General features: G+C 42.1%; 1 protein-coding gene across 1 annotated transcript; it reads left to right on the top strand.

The window, feature by feature from the left end:
* The first annotated feature begins 370 nt into the window (after positions 1–370).
* LOC113410707 (glycine N-acyltransferase-like protein 3) lies at positions 371–17628 on the top strand. The gene is made up of 11 exons (XM_087956337.1): positions 371–448; positions 1066–1173; positions 1428–1554; positions 3001–3121; positions 3384–3479; positions 12692–12895; positions 13695–13854; positions 14406–14513; positions 14749–14875; positions 16118–16238; positions 16678–17628. The coding sequence occupies exons 1-11, from the start codon at positions 371–373 to the stop codon at positions 17090–17092; spliced, it is 1665 nt and encodes a 554-aa protein (XP_087812463.1). The 3' UTR covers positions 17093–17628.
* Positions 17629–19095: the final 1467 nt, after the last annotated feature.

Raw genomic sequence — 19095 nt, 5'->3', positions numbered from 1 at the left:
AGTATTAAAGAGACTGGACTGGACAGAAGACAGACATAAGAAGGGAGGAGAAATTGTGGAGCTATCCTGACAAAGACCTGGCTCGCTGAAGGTGAGCAGGAGACACTTGCGACAGAATACTGGTGCTGCCTAAGGGAAAATCCTGGGTTATGTTCAAATGTGACCTGAAAGGGAAGGAAAGTTACAGTGGGAAGCAGAGAAGCTGCATTGGTTTGTGCTTTCCCTTGGCAAGGATTTTGGATAAATTTGTTGTTTTGGTGAGATAGAGGGCGTCCCCATTTGGGAGTGACAGGAAAGAATGGAGAAGTGGTCTCCCATTCAGGGTATTTCTATGTCTTTGTTCTACCCATCAGCTTCAAGCCCCAAAACCATGCTGGTCCTCTCCTGTCCTTACAAACTCCACTTGTTGGAGGGAATGCTGAGGAAGAGTCTCCCTCAGGCAATTGTGGTAGGTTTGAAACATTTACTAGAACACTGAGGTAGGGTCTTGACAATAACTTCATTTTCTAGAACTTAACATTTGGCACTCAGGATTAATAAAGTATATTATGTATACTATGTAAGTATACTATGCCTAATGGGCATAGATCCCTGGTGACTGGAGAGTTGAAGGGCAAATTGCTAATTTTCTGCATAACTGATGAAATGCCTTCATCTTATTCATCAACAATTTATCTTATACATCCTTTAACCCCGACTCCTTTTCTCTCAAACCACTATTGACCTCACCCCATTCCTAAAAGGTATGTAAGGGATGTGCATAAGCGCACAATCATGCCTACCGTCCTTGTCCTATTGTCCCCAATTATTCGTACTTATTTCCTGTATTTATACTTATGTTTATTCTTATCTTTATTATCTTGTAAGCCATTGCCAAATCAAATTTTAAAAAAACAAAGACATAATTCTGGAATATCATCAACATTCAACACATGGGGAAGGGGGAGTGATAGAACACTAGGTGGAAGTTCTTGCAGCAAATCTAAATTAAGGCCACTCTCCTTTTCTCTAAACATTGATCTCAGACTGATTCCCATAACTGCACTGACACTTGACTCTTGACAGGTGCACGGAGCAGTCATGAACATAAATCGGGGGAATCCAATTCATCATGAGGTGATTGTGGATTCATGGCCAGAGTTCAAAGTTGTCCTCACCAGACCATGCAAAGAGGTAATAAACAGCCTTGGTGATTCTGAGAGAGGGAGGGAGAGAAGAAGGGAGGAAGGGATATTTAGCCAACCCGAGGGACAATCTAAGCTACTGCTGGTTTTTTAGAAGAGGCCACCTTTGGCCTTTCCAAAAAAAGAAGGCATCGCACTGATGGCTATTTCTATCATTTTATCTCCACATTAGGTGAGAGATATGAAGAGGTGGTGAATCAGGAGATTATACTGTAGTATATGAGTTCCATGCCTTTCTTCTAGATTGTCACAGATCCCTCAGATGGGTATGCCAATGTGTATGCAGCATTTTATCAGGATCTTGATGCGTATCGGAGGCTTGTAAAGGATACAGATGCTGTGAACTGGGCCCACACCTTCCGTCTCTTTGGTAATGATCCTTTTTGAAGGACTGAAGAAAAGGCATTGTATTCTCACATAGGATTTTTTCTATTACAATATATAGGCTGTGACATCAGAATGAAAATGGCTCAAACATTCTTGAGTAATAACCACTAAAGCCCTGTCCCAAAGAAGATAGTAATTGCATCCTCCCTTTTCACGTGATGCCAACCACTAACTATACAATGATGTTGTCACCTTCCGACAATATTTTTGTTATGTTGTTTTAATTATTTGCCTATTCCGCTCCCAATGTGAATTGAGTCCATCTCAGCAGGTTGTATGAATTGGCATCCTTCAGTCTCAAGAGACTATGGTATCGTGCTCTGAAAAGAGGTCCTAAAACAGCATCTAGTGTGGCTAAAAAGGCCAATTTGAGAGTGGCAATCCCTTCCACATCAAGGACAGTCTGTCTCCTGTCCAGCCCCCCAGGATTTCGCTGGTTCTGGGACTGCCTCTTTGCCTCAGCCTGCCGAACAAGTGTCTCTTCAAATTGAAGGCACCCATGCTGTGTCTTTAGCCTCCAAGCTGAATGACCAGAGGTCAAGGTTTCCCAGCTGTTGATGTCCATTTCCAAGGCCTTTTGATCCCTCTTGCAGATATTCTTATATCGCAGCTGTGATTTCCCCCTAGGGTGCTTTCCCTGCACTAATTCTCCATACAGGAAGTCTTTTGGAATACGACCATCAGACATCCTCATGACATGCCGAAGCCAGCGTAGACTTCGCTTTTTCAATAGTATATACATGCTAGAAATCCCAACACATTCCAAGACTGCACTATTTGGAACTTTGTCATGCCAGCTGATGCCAAGAATACACCGAAGACAGTGTATGTGAAGGGTGTTCAACTTTCCATCCTGCCATGCATAAAGGGCCCAAAACTCACTGCAGTATAAGAGTGTGCTCAAGACACAGACTCTATAGACCTGAATCTTTTTATGTTCCGTCAGCTTCTTATTAAGCCATAAAGGTTGTATGACTATCAAATTAAACATGACCCACATTTAGATAAAACTGCAGGAATGGTGATTTGGACTGATCCAGACTAAAATCATGAGAAAAAGAAAGTACACCCTTTTAGAGTCCTATGGTTTTACGTATCAGAACATAGTAAAACTAATCAGGTCCTTAGAAGTTCTTAAAAGTACAAGCTCAGATGAACAACAACACGTAAGATGTTATACCATGTCATCATTTATTTTACAAAAAGAAAGCCAAATACAGAAGCCTTGTGTGAAAGTTTAACCCTTACAACCATTGCAGAATCCCCATGGTCATGTGATCAAAATTCAACTGCTTGGCAACTGACTCATATTTATGACAGTTGCAGTGTCCGGGGGTCATGTAGATCTCCGATATCTTGCCTGTTTGTACTTTCAGCTTGTGCACACAGCCTTTTCTTGGTCAATGAGTTTTTTATTGTTTTTTTCCAGGGACTCAAGAAGGGATACCCGAAGCTACCCAGGATGCAGCAGCTGCTAAACAAACAAAGTTATCTGTAATTCCTTACTTCCTGTATGTGCTTTCAGATCCAAATAAATTTCAGACTGGTAGGTGAGTGACCATCCTGTTGGCCATCACCACTGTTATAACGTTGAGGCCTGAGGCAAAATTGTTAAGGCATTCTGAAGGTTTTGTCACAATCAGGCTCCCACAGTAATGGCAGCTGTCTTTGAAATCCGTACTCACATTGTTTATGGGTCAGTCGGGGCCCAAAATCAATAGGATTCCTATTGGACTAACTAGATAAACTAGCCATTTAATTTTCTGTTCTCATCTCTTTGATTTTGTTCTTTTTGCCTTTCACCTTTTCCAGGCTTGAGCCCGGCTTCAGACTTTCCTCCTTGAATAGTTCCAGCGTTGATCTACTGAATGAAAACTGGGCCTACGGGCGCAATCAACAAAGCCGCAGGTATCTGGCCAAAATGATACAGCATTTCCCTAGCAGTGGGATTCTGAACCAGGAGGGACACCTTATCAGCTGGACGTTGATGGATCTTTTTGGCACCCAAGCACATGGGTATACCCTCCCATCATTCCGTGGGAAGGGATATTTAGCTATAACCGCTAAGGCACTTTGTATGCAAGCCTATAATGCTGGATATTCTGTATATGGCTTTGTTGCACTAAAAAATATCCATATGCAGAGAGCGTTGGAAAAGGGAGGGTATCAGAAAGTACCTGAGCTGAGCTACTTGTGCTTAGCAGTACAGAGCGAGGATAGAGGTTCCGTGTTTTCCTTGATTTAACCAGATTTTTGTCACCTGCTCTGTGAACGCTGAGATACAGTACTTATGCACTACCTATTTGATAGCTATAGGACACCTCCCAGATGCCAGGTTGGATCAGGCTTATGAAGAATATTTCTCTGAAATTTCTTTGATTGTCTTCCACCAATGTTCGTTTGTTTGATGGCTAGGCTTATTCTTCAATGTCTCATTCGTTGACAAGATAATATTTAGGATTTGAATTCTACCTCATCCCCAAGTTCTCCACAGGCTTTCTATATCTGCTGGAGGTCTTTCGGAAGTATCAGCTGCTGGCCAGATTCAGCTCTCTTCCTCTTTGAGCAGGCAGGCAATAATTTGATGCGTTATATTTGGTTATAACACTGCATAAAGAAAGTGAATCAAAATAAAATTCTGGCAAAAAAAAGAGAGAGAGAGAGAGAGAGTGCAAGAGCTGTTTTGGAGCAATATAAAGTCGGGGCTTCATATTTTAAAAATGCAATGCTTCAGAACTCAGTTCCAAACCCTGGTCTTTATCTGTCTGCCTTTTGGTAGGGAAGATGACTTTGGACTTTGTTATTAAGATATACAGAGCAGGCTCTTCTTTTCGAAAACAGAATTAGAAGTATTACTTTTATTATATAAGTGTGTAGGTTGCTTGTGCACCTACATATACTTTTTGCTTTGATTTCTTTTGCATAAGGTTGATAGTTAGTTCATTATCATCACTCAGGGCCCCTCTGTAATGGAAATGTGTGATATTTACATATAATAAATTTAATTATTTGTTTTAGAAAAGCATTATAAAAATAATACATGAATACAAAGTAAATAAATATGCTTGAAAATTAAGCTTAGCATGGGCAAAATTACACCTCTCCGATAAAAATAACATTAGATTCTTAGATGAAGATAGCAATTCCTGAAGACACTTAGACCAGATGCATTCAATAGCCTAACAAAAACTGCACATTTTATGCCCAAGTAACTTAGAAAAAAGGACAGAGGAAAATACAGCACAGATAAATTGACAAAAAAAAAAAAAAACCCTACCAAACATGGCTAGTTTAGACATAGAAATTCCAGTCTACAAAACACCTGATCTCTATCAAGATCATATACCTTATTCTCTATCAACGTGAGAAAAGATGGATATACGAGACCAAGGCACCTTGCATAGTTCTGGAAAATAGACAAAACCCTTTAACTTTGGGATTAATGACATTGTTCCATGCTCATCAGGTCAGGTCAGCCTGCCACAGGGTTCTTGTTGCATAATAACACTTCAGCAACAAAGAAGATACGATCCAGTCTGGCTACAGTGGCTTCCTCTCTTATTGACTCCCATAGGCACTACCTTGAAGTAATGCCCAGAGCAGGAGTGGCAAACTTTTTGAAAAGTTTTTGATTAGTGTGTGCTACTTGTTCTGATATATGCCAGGAAAATATGGACACTAACCTCACAATCAATACAAAAGCTATGACTGGCACAGAGAGCCATAGAATGATACATGCTTGGCATCACAAGACAAGATATATATATATAAATATGTATGTATGTATGTATGTATGTATGTATGTATGTATGGATGGTATTCAGCTTTGTTAGGAAGTATTTTCCCACGTCATTATAGTTGTGCTTTTAAAGTTGTAGTGACGTTTGGCAGAATCTCATCTGCCATCATCAGGCTTCTGTATTGTGTTCATCTGTGAGTCAGACTTTCAGAAACGGCTGTGAAAGCCTGACTCACAGACGAACACAATACAGAAGCCTGATGATGGCAGATGAGATTCTGCCGAAACGTCACTACAACTTTAAAAGCACAACTACAATGACGTGGGAAAATACCCGAACAAGGCTGAATACCATACATATAAATACCCATGAAAACGTAAGAAAACAAATATACCTATACCTATACCTATACCTATACCTATACATATACATATATATATATATAATCTTTAAAAGCACAACTATAATGACGTGGGAAAATACCCAAACAAAGCTGAATACCATACATACATACATACATACATACATACATACATGAGAGCTGGTCACATAGCAAGAACTGATGGCAGGTGGACCGATGGCTAGAATGATGACAAGAGTTATTGCTTTCAAATTGCTTCCTCTGCAGGTTACAAATTTAACTAATACAATATTTCTTTGTAATACTATGAATGGAGAAAATACTACATTTTATGACCCTAGATCCATGATGGCAAACTTATGGCACGTGTGCCACAGGTGGCATGCAGAATTCTCTCTGTGGGCATGCAAGCCGTCACCCCAGCTCAGCTTTGCCACCAGCTATTCTTCAGGTCTGCTGTGCATGCGTCAGAGGGGCACATGCGCAGGGTGCATGTGCGGGGACACACGTGTATGCACAGGGCCAGAGCAGATGCACTGGGGATGAGGTCCATGTGTGCATGTGCATTGAACTTTGGGGACGTGCACGCATGTGCACTTTTGGCACTCTGTGCTGAAAAGGTTAGCCATCACTGCCATAGACCAAAATCCCCTACCATACCAGGCAATGTACATGCATTGAGGGAATATGCTTAAGTCACCCTTCTCTAGTCGAAAAATTAACATTATCACAAGAAATGATCCACTCAATCACATTTGTTCTAAAGGTGTGCTGTTTTTTTTTTTTACCTTGAAAACTGGTCCAATATGTGTGGAAGAAAAGATACTGAACTAAAATTCATACATGGCTTGAAAAAATGACAAAACGGCATACAAGACTTGAAACTAGAGATATTTTTATTGGGTATCTTACCTGAAGGATACAGTAGAGAATTGATATATTTGATTATTAATGTTTTAACAGCAGCTAGAATTGTATTTGCCCAAAACTGGAAAAATGAAAAAAATTCCGATAGAAGAGGAGGTGATAAAGAAAATAATGGAATGTGCAGAGATGAGTAGATTGACATTGGCAATTAGAGAGCAAGAAGAAAAAGAATATTATAAAATATGGGATTGATTTTATCAATGGTTAGATAGAAAAATAGGAAAATGAAATATATTATAATAGAAATATAATACAATAGTAAATATAATACAATGGTAATGATATGTTATAATTGACTATTATGGAAGGAATTATAATATGAATTAGAACTTGTAAAAATTGAGATTTGCTCAAAAAGGATAATGTGAATTTGCAATTAAAGTCTAATGATGATGTAATAAGAATATAACATGACATAGAAAGCTGATTAATATGAATATAAATCTAAAAGGGAAAGACTATTGATATTGTACACAAGAAATATGTACCAACAGACTGTACAACTGAAAGAAGATTTTGTTGTTTTGTGTTTTTGTTTGTTTACGTTTGTTGTTAAAAATAAAAGAAAAAGAAAAAAGAAAACTGGTCCAAGAGGTTTTCCTGATCCCCAAAATATGGTGAAAGGAATCACCTCTAACCTAAACGTAATGTATTCTGTATGAAAAGAATATCTGAGAACCAAGGAGTGCATCTTGGATGCCACATATTCTAAGAAGTGATTGGGGCCAAATTCATTAGCAGATATGATTACTCATTATGAAACATTGCTATTCAAAATGCCTTTCTGTCTTTCTGAATTACGATTCAGTCTCAGCCACCCTCACTTGAGAAAAACATTATAGTTAAAAAAAAATGGAATATAATTAGTCCTCGACTTACCACAGTTCATTTAGTGACCGTTCAAAGTTACAATGGCACAGAAAAAAACTGGCTTATGACTGTTTTTCACTCTTACGACCATTGCAGCATCCCAGAATCATGGATCAAAATTAAGACACTTGGCAACTGACTGCCACTTATGACAGTTGCAGTGTGCCAGGTTATGGGATCACCTTTTGCGACCTTCTCCTAAGCAAGGCCAATGGGGAAGCCAGATTCACTTAACAACCATCTTACTAACTTAGTAGCTGCAGTGGTTTGCTTAACAACTGTGGCAAAAAATGTTGTAAAATAGGACAAAACTCACTTAACAAATGTCTTACATAGCAACATAAATTTTGGACTCAGTTGTGGTCATAAGTTGAGGACTACTGTACAAGCTAAGTGAAAAGATGGCTGGTGAATGTCAGCCATAGAAAAACAAGCTATCGTGTTTGAGCTCTATTTTTCTTTGGTTTCTAACCAGATTGAATCAAAGCAAAACTATCTGCTAGCTCAATTGTGCCTATTCTTTTTTCTGGGCCTCCAGCACAGAGGACAAAGGTACCATCCTGTTAATGGTTCATTTTTCAGGAATAAAAAGATTAATTGACTGGATAACCAAGTCATGTGCCCTCCGAATCCCTCCATAATTGAAGTCTGCCTTCTCCTCTGCCTTCCTCTTCTTCCTCCTCTCAGCCAGGTGTGTCCTTTTGCAAGTAAGCATTACAGTTTCATTGAAGTTTCGTTGCAGCCTTTTCTTCAGAAAAATCTTATACTGAAAACCTTCTTAGCTACTGTTGCACCAATTATTTAGTACAAAATACATGAAAACATATAATGTAATCAAATTACCTTATAAGTGACTAGAAACTGATGTTAGACTTCAGGAAAGTAAATGCGAATGGAGCCTTTTAAAAATGGACAGCATACTATGACTTAAAATCCCAGGGTTGAAAGGAGCTGACCAAAGAAATCCCATAACTGCAAACCAGAAAACTTGGAAGATGCTAGAATAGCTAAATTAGTGTTGAAGGAGCAAAAGACAAAGGAGTCAGGAAATTTACAGACCACTAAAGATTTGTCAAAAGCAAGGAGTGCCAGAGTAACTCCTTTATTTTTGATCTGCAACTGCAACAGCAACCACATCCCAGGATCTGCATTCATTTTGAAGGAAATTTCAGATGGGTTCACAGAGCCCTAGTTAACAAATGGATCAACCACGGAGAAGGCGCAAGAGGAGGGAAGGAGGGAGATGTTGGTCAGATTTTTTTAAGGACATGAACAAGGAGGTGGTTTAATAGCTAATCACAGGGCAAACACCATGATTCAATATTACATGGTAAAAAGCTGAAACCCTGTCAAATCTAAGCGGATTGTTATTCATCAATGACAAATGCAAGGTCCTATCTCTGATGGGAAAAATGAAATGCATAGGCAGAGGATTGGGGAAGCCTGGCATGAAAGCAGAGCTCGTGAGAAGGATCTAGGGCAGGGGTCCCCAACCACCGGTCCCCGGACCGTACTGGTCCATGGATCATTTTTTACCGGGCCTCAAAGCTTGGGCGCTGCCATCTTGTTTCGACAGCGCTTCCGGGTTTTCGGTTGCTTCCGGGTTTTTGGTTGGAAAGTGCTTCCGGTTTTTCAGTTGGAAAGCGGCGTTTGGGTGCTCGCGGCTTAGTTTCGTCGAAGGGGGGGGCGTCGTCTAATGAAGAGCTGTCCTGATGGCGGTGGAGTCTCACGTTACTCAGGTACCGGTCCGTGGAAGAATAAATGTGAAACCGGTCCCTGGTTCGAAAAAGGTTGGGGGCCACTGATCTAGGGTACCAAACAGACAACTGGCTGGACACAAGCAAACACTGGGATGCAACACCCAGAAAAGCCAATGGAGGATGGGGCTGCCTAAGAACGGAACCAATGTGCCCAACCCAGAGGATGGAAATTGTCCCGTATATTCTGCAGGGACAAGGCTGCACTTGAGATTCTGTTCGATGTTTTTTTAAAAGGAGGAGAGAGAAATGGGAGACAGTTCAAAGGACAACTTTTAGGCTGGCAAGGAGTCTGGAAAACATTACCTATGAGGAATGATTAAGGAATTAAGCAATAAATATTGGAAGGCTTTCACATGCAGTATGATCTTTTTAAAAAAAATCAAAGTGAGAATCCTTTCCAGTTCACACAGTACATAATTCCGTGATTAAGTGCATTCAACTCATAGTTGATCACGAAGACTTTTTGTGAGAATTTGCGTCACTGACAGAGACCATTTCATCCACTTGGTCTCCAGCAGGCAGGGAAGGTGGTTCATCAAGAGTTGATGCAATTTTGCTTCTTTTCTCCCTTCCAGTTTGCTCGCCAAAAGACGCCTTCGTGGGACCTGCGGGGCACCCTCGACCTGGCCAGCCATGCTGATCCTGACCTGCTCTTCCAAACTGCAGCTGCTGGAGAGTGTGTTGCGGAAGGGCCTCCCTGAAACATGATGTAATCCCCAATTGTAACTTCAAAAAAGGCAACTATGATCTTATAGACAACGATCTCTCATCCCTGGATTGGCAATCTCTATTCACTGGATGCAATACTGTTGAAGATCATTACAACATATTTTTACTTGAAGTCAAAAGAGTCATCAAACTATATGTACCAACAACAACTCCCAAAACAAAACAAAAAAGCAGATTACCCATATCAATAAGGAAACTTCAATCCAAAAAGAGATCACTCTGGAGGAAAAACAAATCTGGTCACGTTGCCAATTTAAAAAACCGATACAAAAATTTATGCCACCAGATAAAGACCGAATGCACCAATTATCACATTAAACAAGAGGAAAACCTTCTAAGCACCAATTCCACCCGTGCTTTTTACAATTTTGTAAACAAACTAAAAGACTCAAGGTCCATCCCTCCCTTGATAGGACCTGATGGTAAAGACTGCAACGACGACACCATTAAAGCCAACATCTTTAACACATTCTTCGGCTCAGTATTTGTAAACAGCAATGGATCATGCCCAGTATTTCCTAGCCGTACCACAGATAACAATAATGATCTAATACATATCGATTTCACAGAAGACAATGTTGAAAAATCACTACGCAATCTAAAACCATCTCTATCTATTGGACCGGATGGAATATGTGCCTACTTCTTAAGAAAGCTATCCACTGCCATAGCCAAACCTCTAAGCATAATCTTTGAAAAATCTTTCAGGACCAGCTCCTTGCCTAACCTATGGTCACAAGCCACAGTCATCCCCATCTTCAAAAAGGGAGACCCAAGCCTAGTTGAAAATTACAGGCCAATCTCCTTATGCTGCGTCACCTGTAAAGTCATGGAATCAATTATTAACCAATCCATCATCCTCCACTTAGAGACAAATAACCTACTCTCCAATAAACAATTTGGTTTCAGAAAAAACTATCCTGTAATCTACAACTCTTACACTGCAAAAACATATGGACGACACAACTCGACCAGGGCAAAGCAATAGACGCAATCTACATAGACTTCTGTAAAGCCTTTGATTCAGTGGTACACGACAAACTACTCCTAAAAATAAAATCCTATGGTATCTCTGGACAACAGAATAACTGTATAGAAGCATTCCTGTCAAACAGACAACAAATGGTCAAAATCGGGAGCGTCCTATCAAATCCAGTACCTGTCAATAGTGGTGTCCCCCAAGGCAGTGTTCTAGGACCAACTCTCTTCATACTCTACATAAACGACCTCTGTGATCATATTAAGAGCAATTGCGTTCTCTTCGCTGATGATGTAAAGCTGTTCAATACCACAGACAATACTGCTACCCTACAAAAAAGATCTTGACTATGTATCAGAATGGTCAAACAAATGGCAACTTCAAATCTCAACAAATAAATGCTCTGTCTTACATATTGGCAAAAAAAATCAGAAAATAAAATACAAGCTGAATAGTCAAGAACTTGTTGATGATCCAAGCTCTGTAAAGGACCTTGGAATACTCACCTCTAATGATCTAAGTGCTAGAGCCCACTGCAACTACATAGCCAAAAAGGCATTAAGAGTTGTTAACCTAATCCTACGTAGCTTTTTCTCTGGTAATATCACACTACTAACCAGAGCATACAAAACATTTGCTAGACCAATACTCAAATACAGTTCATCAGTCTGGAACCCACATTACGTATCTGATATTAGCACAATTGAGAAAGTCCAGAAATATTTCACAAGAAGAGTTCTCCACTCCTCTACTCGTTGTAGAATACCTTATGCCACCAGACTTGAAATTCTAGAACTAGAAAACCTTGAATTACGCCGTCTTCGGTCTGATTTAAGCATGGTATCTAAAATCATACATTGCAATGTCCTACCTGTCAATGAATACTTCAGCTTCAACCATAACAACACAAGAGCACATAATAGATACAAACTCAAAGTAAACCGCACCAAACTTGATTGCAGGAAATACGACTTCAGCAATAGAGTGGTCAATGTTTGGAATACTCTACCCGACTCTGTAGTTTCTTCCCCAAACCCCAAAAACTTTAACCTTAGACTGTCTACTATTGACCTCACCCCTTTCCTAAGAGGTCTGTAGGGGCGTGCATAAGCGCATCAACGTGCCTACCGTCCCTGTCCTATTGTTTCTCTTATTCTTTTATTTTTCTTATATGTACCCATTTCATGTATTCACAACTATGTATACACTTATACTTATTATCTTGTAAACAATTGGCAAATCAAATAAATAAATAAATAAAATAAATAAACACTGCTGGTAATCCCTTGTTTAGTGCTCCTCTTCTCTCGGTGTGAACAACCGGCTGTCTTCGTGATTGGTTGGGTGGGCGTGGCTAGGGGTGGTCCTGTGACTAAGTGGGCGCGGCCAACTTGACGTTCCTCACGGCAAGGTGGGGCGGCACCTTGCTGTGAGTGACGTTGAGTTGGCCACGCCCACTCAGTCACATGACTGGCGCTGCAGAGACAGGGCGATTTCCTAACAAATAAAAAGCCATCTAAAGATCGCGGCTGCCTGCTGAGCCTGCTTGCCGAAGGATGCAAAAGGAGGCTGGGCGGGGGGGAAGAGAAGGGCTGATGGAAACACCCCGTTTTCCGCCTCCATTGGGCTGTCTGCACCACGCTGGATTGGGATCGGGAGTGGGGGGGAAAGCAAAAAGCCTACTCAACGGTTCAGGCATTGGGAGCTTGAGGAGTAGATTGTTTGCCCTGAAGTCTGTCTGCTGCTCTTCTAAGGCCGGATCTGGCTGCAGCCAATCATCGGCCAAATTTCTCGCGCTCCTTCAGGGAATGCCGGGAGCGGGGCAGTACGGTGCATGCCTTTCGCTCCAAGAAGCCCAGACTGCAACAAATCCGCCTGGCTGGGGTGGAGGAGCGGTTCTTCTCAACCAGCTCCAAACCGCTGCTGCTGCTTCTGCTTCTGCTCCGAGCCCAGCAATTGTGAGGGCAGGCTTTTCCAAGGCAGTCGCGATGTTTAGATGGGCTTCTATTTTGTCAGCCCGGGGATGGAGGCTCGGAAGGGTATGTAGGAAATCTGTCTCTGCAAGCATCCATTGCTTGCCATCGGGCAGGCAATGAGGCAGCGGTGGCAGGCCAAGGGCACTGGGCCTCGGGACGGCGGAGAAGGCAGGCAGGCAAGGAGACCGGGTCTCGGGGGGACCCACCGTGGAAAGCAGGCAAGGGGGCTGGGCCTCGGGGACCGCAAGGAAGGCAGGCAAGGGGGCTGGGCCTCGGGGAGGCAGAGGGGAAGGCAGGCAAGCTGGCTGGGTGACGTGGGAGGTAGCTAAGCCAGCATTCAGGCCTTGCTCATTGCAGGCTCTCCCAGGCAGATCAGGGCAGCTCAATTCAGCCCAGAGGAGGGAAATTGTCCCATTATATCCTACCCTGAAGTTCCATGACAGATTCTGGGCATTGTTTTGAAGAGGAGGAGGAAGAACCAGGTTCAGAGGAGAACTCCTAGGCTGGGGAGGGATCTGGAAACCATTTCCTATGAGGAATGATTAAGGGAGCTAAGCTATAAATATCTCCAAGGTGCTCACATACTTGATTGAAGATTGGCCAGGGTCCTTTCCAGCTCACACACTGTATGATTCTATGACTGTGCATCCATTCAATCCATAGCTGATCAGGAAAGCTTTTTTAAAGAGTTCAGAATCTGTATCACCGACGGAGACCATTTGAGGACATCAACTTGATTCTCCAGCAGGCAGGGAAGGTGGTTCATCAGAAATTGATGCAATTTTGCTTCTTTTCTCCCTTCCAGTTTGCTCGCCAAAAGACGCCTGGGTGGGACCTGCGGGGCACCCTCGACCTGGCCAGCCATGCTGATCCTGACCTGCTCTTCCAAGCTGCAGCTGCTGGAGGGTGTGTTGCGAAAGGGCCTCCCCGAAACACTGCTGGTAATCACTTATTAATGCTCCTCTTCTCTCTGTGTAAAGCTTGTGCTTCCCCATTTACTGAGAATTTGGAGAAAACTGCACCCGTTAAATTTCTAAATCCATAATAATGTTTGATGCCCGCCATGAAGTCATTTCACATTCAAGTCTACTTTTCCTTTCATTACATATGCAAACAAAAAGCCAATAATGTCCAACCTGAAACAGAGCAAACAAGAGAATCTTTCTTTGCAAGAGAATTTCTTCTGCCAGAGAAAATCCAAAAATCACCTGGCCTTTCAATGAGACAGTGAATTCTTACAACTGACCTATTTGGCTCTCAACAGACTGAATCAGCCAATCAGAGATGGCTTTCACTGACGGAGCAAATTCCTTCATCTCACCCATCGTAGTGTTTGCCCTCAGAAGACTTTGGGTGGCTTCTGATTCAGCCAATCAGAGATTGCTCACTTCTGCCCCAGACCCACCCTCCCCCAACCTTTTGATGAATGACATGAGAGGAAAAGCAGAATCTCTCCTGCACTAGGACTGCCTGACCCTCTTTTTAATTTAAGGTCTGTGGGGCAGTGATGCACATCAATCGTGGAAACCCAGCTCAACATGAAGTCGTGGTGGACTCTTGGCCAGAATTTAAAGCTGTTCTTACCCGACCACGGAATGAGGTAGGAAATTACAGCAGAAGATTGATGGGTTTCCCCCACAGCCCCCTGGCAAAAAATGGGAGGGAAAAACCCACCTGTATCTGGGGCACAGAAGCCATTCAGGAGGCCCTCGGAGATGCTATAGCAGTTCTCCTTGCCTCCTGTTTCTATATCCCTCTTCCAAGTGAGCCTGGCCTCATCAGCTCTTCCGCATGGTCTCAGCCATCTGTTCTATTCCCGCTGCCACTTCCTGCAGGTGGTGAAGGACAACAGGGATTATTATGCCAACCTGCATGCTGCTTTCTATCGGGAGGAAGATGCCTGCAGAACCCTCCTGGAAAACAAAGATGCCATAGACTGGGACAAAGCCTTCCAGCTGCAAGGCAAGGCCGGGCTCTGGCAATTTCTTTTCCACCCTGAGGAGAATTTGGAAAGTGCCAAAAACCTGGTTGTTCCCCCAACTGTTAGGAAAAGTGTAGTTGTGGACCCTGGTTTAAGTTAGCTTAGTTTTGTTGAGGGTAAGATGGGGTGTTTGTTCTTCCTTTTTTGTATTTGTAGGGTGCACAGAGTGATTTTTGGGGTTGGTTATATATATTTGATTAATAAGTAAACACAGACACACAGACACACAAAACTCCACAACACTCAACACACAAAAATAAAATAAATATAAAGTAAAATAAATATGTGTTAGGAAATAGCCCGGAATTTACAATAAACACAAAGTGAGATTAACTTTGCAATTAATGTTTAAAATAGGAGAATCACAAAAGGAAGAAGTTCTACATTCTTTATAGTTTGATTAACATGCCATGGAATCTTGTGAATTGTAAGATCCAATTAGCTTAATGTTATCTATGCAAGCAGTATCATTGCAGTATATAATTCTTGTCAACTAATAGTTCATGGACAGATTAAATCACTAAGAAAGTAATCAAATTCTCTAATTAGTTTATCACTATTTTTGCAAAAATAAATATAAACTCCACTTCTATGGAACAATCATTCAAGTATTAATCGAAGAATCAGTCACATTGCTTTATGAAAGATCCAATCATTTTAATCAATTGGGGGGGGGCATCTTTGATGTTCTCTGAGTTTGATGGTTTTCTTGCAGACATTTCATTACCAAGCTAAGAAATATCATCAGTGCATAATGAAACCTTTGCAAGAAAACTACCAAGCTCAGAGAGCACCAAGGACTACACAACTGAATGCTAAGCTACACATGTTCTTTTCTATTGGTCTTTTTTTTCCTCATTGGAGCACAAAAAAATTGATACATGAAGTCCTCAGAGGAACCTGCAAAACTGCCATTTGGCCTTTAAACTCAGGAGAAGTTCTGTATCTTGAAAAATCCTTACATTCTGTTATTTTATATTTGTGCCAGATAATTCATTCCAGGCTTTGTCATGATGGATGACATTTGTCCTGGTATCCTAGAGTAGTGGCCATTCATTCCCTATAAATCTAGGCAAAGAGGAGAAATTCCAGTCATCAACGCCATTTGCCCATGACTGAGAATTTCTCCGTGGCATCAACTGCAGGGTATTAGGCACAGAGACAAAATAAGGTTTCAATCTGAACCTCAGGTTGGTATCCTGTGATACTACCATTCCATGCAGGTCTCCAGGATGGGCTCTATCAGGCTGTGAAAGACATGGCAGAGGCTCGACGTGTCCACATGGAGCCCTATTTCTACCAGGCAGTGCTGCACCCTGATGCAGCCATGTTTTGTCGGAACCAGTGAGTGATCGTACTCTCTTTCTAAAGGAACTGTTTTGGGGGGTCTATTAAGTGGATTCAATTCCATGCAATTATCTGGAATTCAGTAATGAAATTAAGGACTTCTGAAAGTTTTATAACTAATCATATCCTCTGTAGAAATCTAGGAATATGTTTTATTTCATTTATTTGTTAACTTTCTGCTCCATTGGTTTCTCCAAAAGCAATTACGTAACGGATGTGATGATTTAAACAAAAAGCAGGATCCCAAATAGATTGCTGCACTTTCAAGAGACTATTAGTCTATTGATAATTTCAGAACAAATGAGATATGTGTATTTCAAATACTGGATAACTCTGAGATTATGGATTCTCTTGAAATATCTATTGTAGTTAGACTGTTTGTTTTGCTGGGTGTGAGCTAAGATTTTTCCAGTATGGTTTTTGCTTTCTCTTTCAGGCTCAGAAGTGAGCCCCTCCACCTGGGGACACTCCGCCCATCTGATGCACCTCTGGTCAATGACACCTGGGCTTTTGCAAGCAATGATAGGAGCCTGCGCTACCTCAGGAGCCTGATTGAGGTCTTCCCAAATGCTTGCCTCCTAGATCAGAAAGGGCAGCTGGTTGCCTGGTCCCTAAGTGATGCCCTTGGGCGTATGATCCATGGCTACGCTCTTCCTAAATACCAGGGAAAGGGTCATATGAAAACAGTGTTGCAGGCTCTAGGCAGGAAGTTGCACACTAAGGGTTTTGTCTCATATGGGGGAGTTCTGCCAGAGAACCAGAACTCCAAGAAACTTTTAATTAGTCTGGGCTTCCATCTCTTGTCTTTGAGAAATTATGTGTTTTTGTTCACTCCAAATCACCTGAAATAGCCTTCCTGTATTTTCCCTCCTAGAATCAGTGGCACCTGTACTGTCTTCATTAGACTGAGAGGTTGGGACTATATTTGAACCTTGGATTTAAGCAGTGGTGGGCTTCAAACGTTTTAGCAAAGGGTTCTCTGCCTGTTTGCTATATGGGTGTGGCCTAGTCGGCCTCCTGCACCACAGGGAGGGGGGCATTTTTGCCCTCCCTGGCTCCGGAGGCCAAAATGGCCTGCCTGGGCTCTGGAAGCTCTCTGGAAGCCAGAAACGGGCCTATTTTTCACCCTCCCCGAGCCTCTGTGCACGCCCTGCACTTACCTGCATCCAAAACGGGCCCTATGGGGACTCCTGGGAGGGGAGGGGCAGGTCCAGCGAGGAGTGGGATTTGGGGGTTCTCCAAACTGCACAGAACCTTAGCTAGGGGCTCTCCCGAACCCCTGCGAACCCCTAGCAGCCCACCCCTGGATTTAAGGGACTGCCTCTTTGGATATATTCAAGATTAAGTCTGAAAAGAATCACAAGAACCAAGAATAGCTCTCAATGAATGAAAATAGAACTCTTGGAAACAGTGATGGCAAACCTTTTGAGCTGAGTACGTCAAACATTTAGAAAGTGCCTCACTTGAGTCTGGTGATGAGTCACCTCCCCACAAAGAAACAGGAAGAATTCTCTATTCTCTTCTCTATCTACATGACCCTGAACAGCGGCACTCACTGGCAGTGCCGCTGGCCAGAAGTAGAGACCTGAGCTCAACCTCAACCCTAGCACCACTCCTGCCAGCGAAAATCGTCACCTCACATCATTCCCCAAAGTTCACAAGCCTTAGGGAACAGTGCAATGGCCCCAATGGCTCAGGACTTTTCTGGATCTGCCACATGCCAATGTCAGCCTTCAAGACTCCTTTCTCTCGCTTCTTTCGGCTGCCATAGTAATGGGAGGGTGAAATAATTGGGCTTTGTGGGGGTGGGAAATGTGCTGAAGATTTTAGAGAATGAACTGTATAACTTGTATAAACGTTATTGTTTATGCCTACTGGCTTACTGCGCAACTGCAGCTCTTTATCAAACTAGGCCAGATGTCTGCATCACCACCTGAAGATGTCCCACATGACATTATACACATCTTTGATTGGATGAGGCGTTTGAACTATGGTGTGTGGAAACGTTGCCATCACTTTGTATATGTGTTTTTCGTGTGTAAATCCTCAGATCTAGAATTCCTTTGACGCTATCACTTTATTTCCAGTAAAAGTTCCTTTTCTCTATAACAATGGAGTCTAAGAGTGTCTTTCTTGGATTTTGAATGGAGCACCATCTGACAGCCATTTACCTTCAGGCGATGCTCTCTTAACAGGCCCTGAGGCTGCTGTGGGTCATATGAGGCCTTAGTTCTTGAAGAAGCTTCAGAGAATACACTTCCATGGCTCCTGCTGCCTTTGAAAAGCATGTAAAAGTGTATACACCATTCTCACTCAATTTTTGGAGGCCTCACAAGAGCATACCGCATTCTCATGCGGCGTCCACAGCTTCCCAAAATTGCACAAGAATGGGTCGTACTTTCAAGAATAGTTGTCAGAGGTTGGTGAATGCATGCCACCCATAATAGTGTGTCATAGATTTGCCATGACTTCTTTAAATGATACATTTCCCATTGCTTTACCTTAGCATACATTTTACATCATATCAGGCTCTCTTTTATATGTGAGAGAGCTCCTCCACCCCACCACTGCTTTGAGTCTCCTACCCTACAACCAACTTCACTTCTGCTTGCTTCAAAGACAGAGAAATTGGCCAGTGACACTCTAAAGCAATTACTGCTCCCACCATCTTGCACCATCTGAAAATGCACTATCAACGTTTGATCAAAATCTACAACTGTACTAGCATGTAATCTCATGTTAAATAAATTTTTGATTATCCTGTCTCATCTTGGGTGGTGTGGATACTGCAGGATGCAATTACTATGTCTATAAACTGATTAATGGCAAGTTTTATTCCCGTTGAGTGAAGTTA

The sequence above is a fragment of the Notechis scutatus genome, chromosome 1, assembly GCF_049901735.1.
Source record: "Notechis scutatus isolate UNSWTSFEM ecotype Mainland chromosome 1, rNotScu1.2, whole genome shotgun sequence".
Lineage (NCBI taxonomy): Eukaryota > Metazoa > Chordata > Lepidosauria > Squamata > Elapidae > Notechis > Notechis scutatus.
This window is presented reverse-complemented; position numbering and strand designations above follow the sequence as displayed.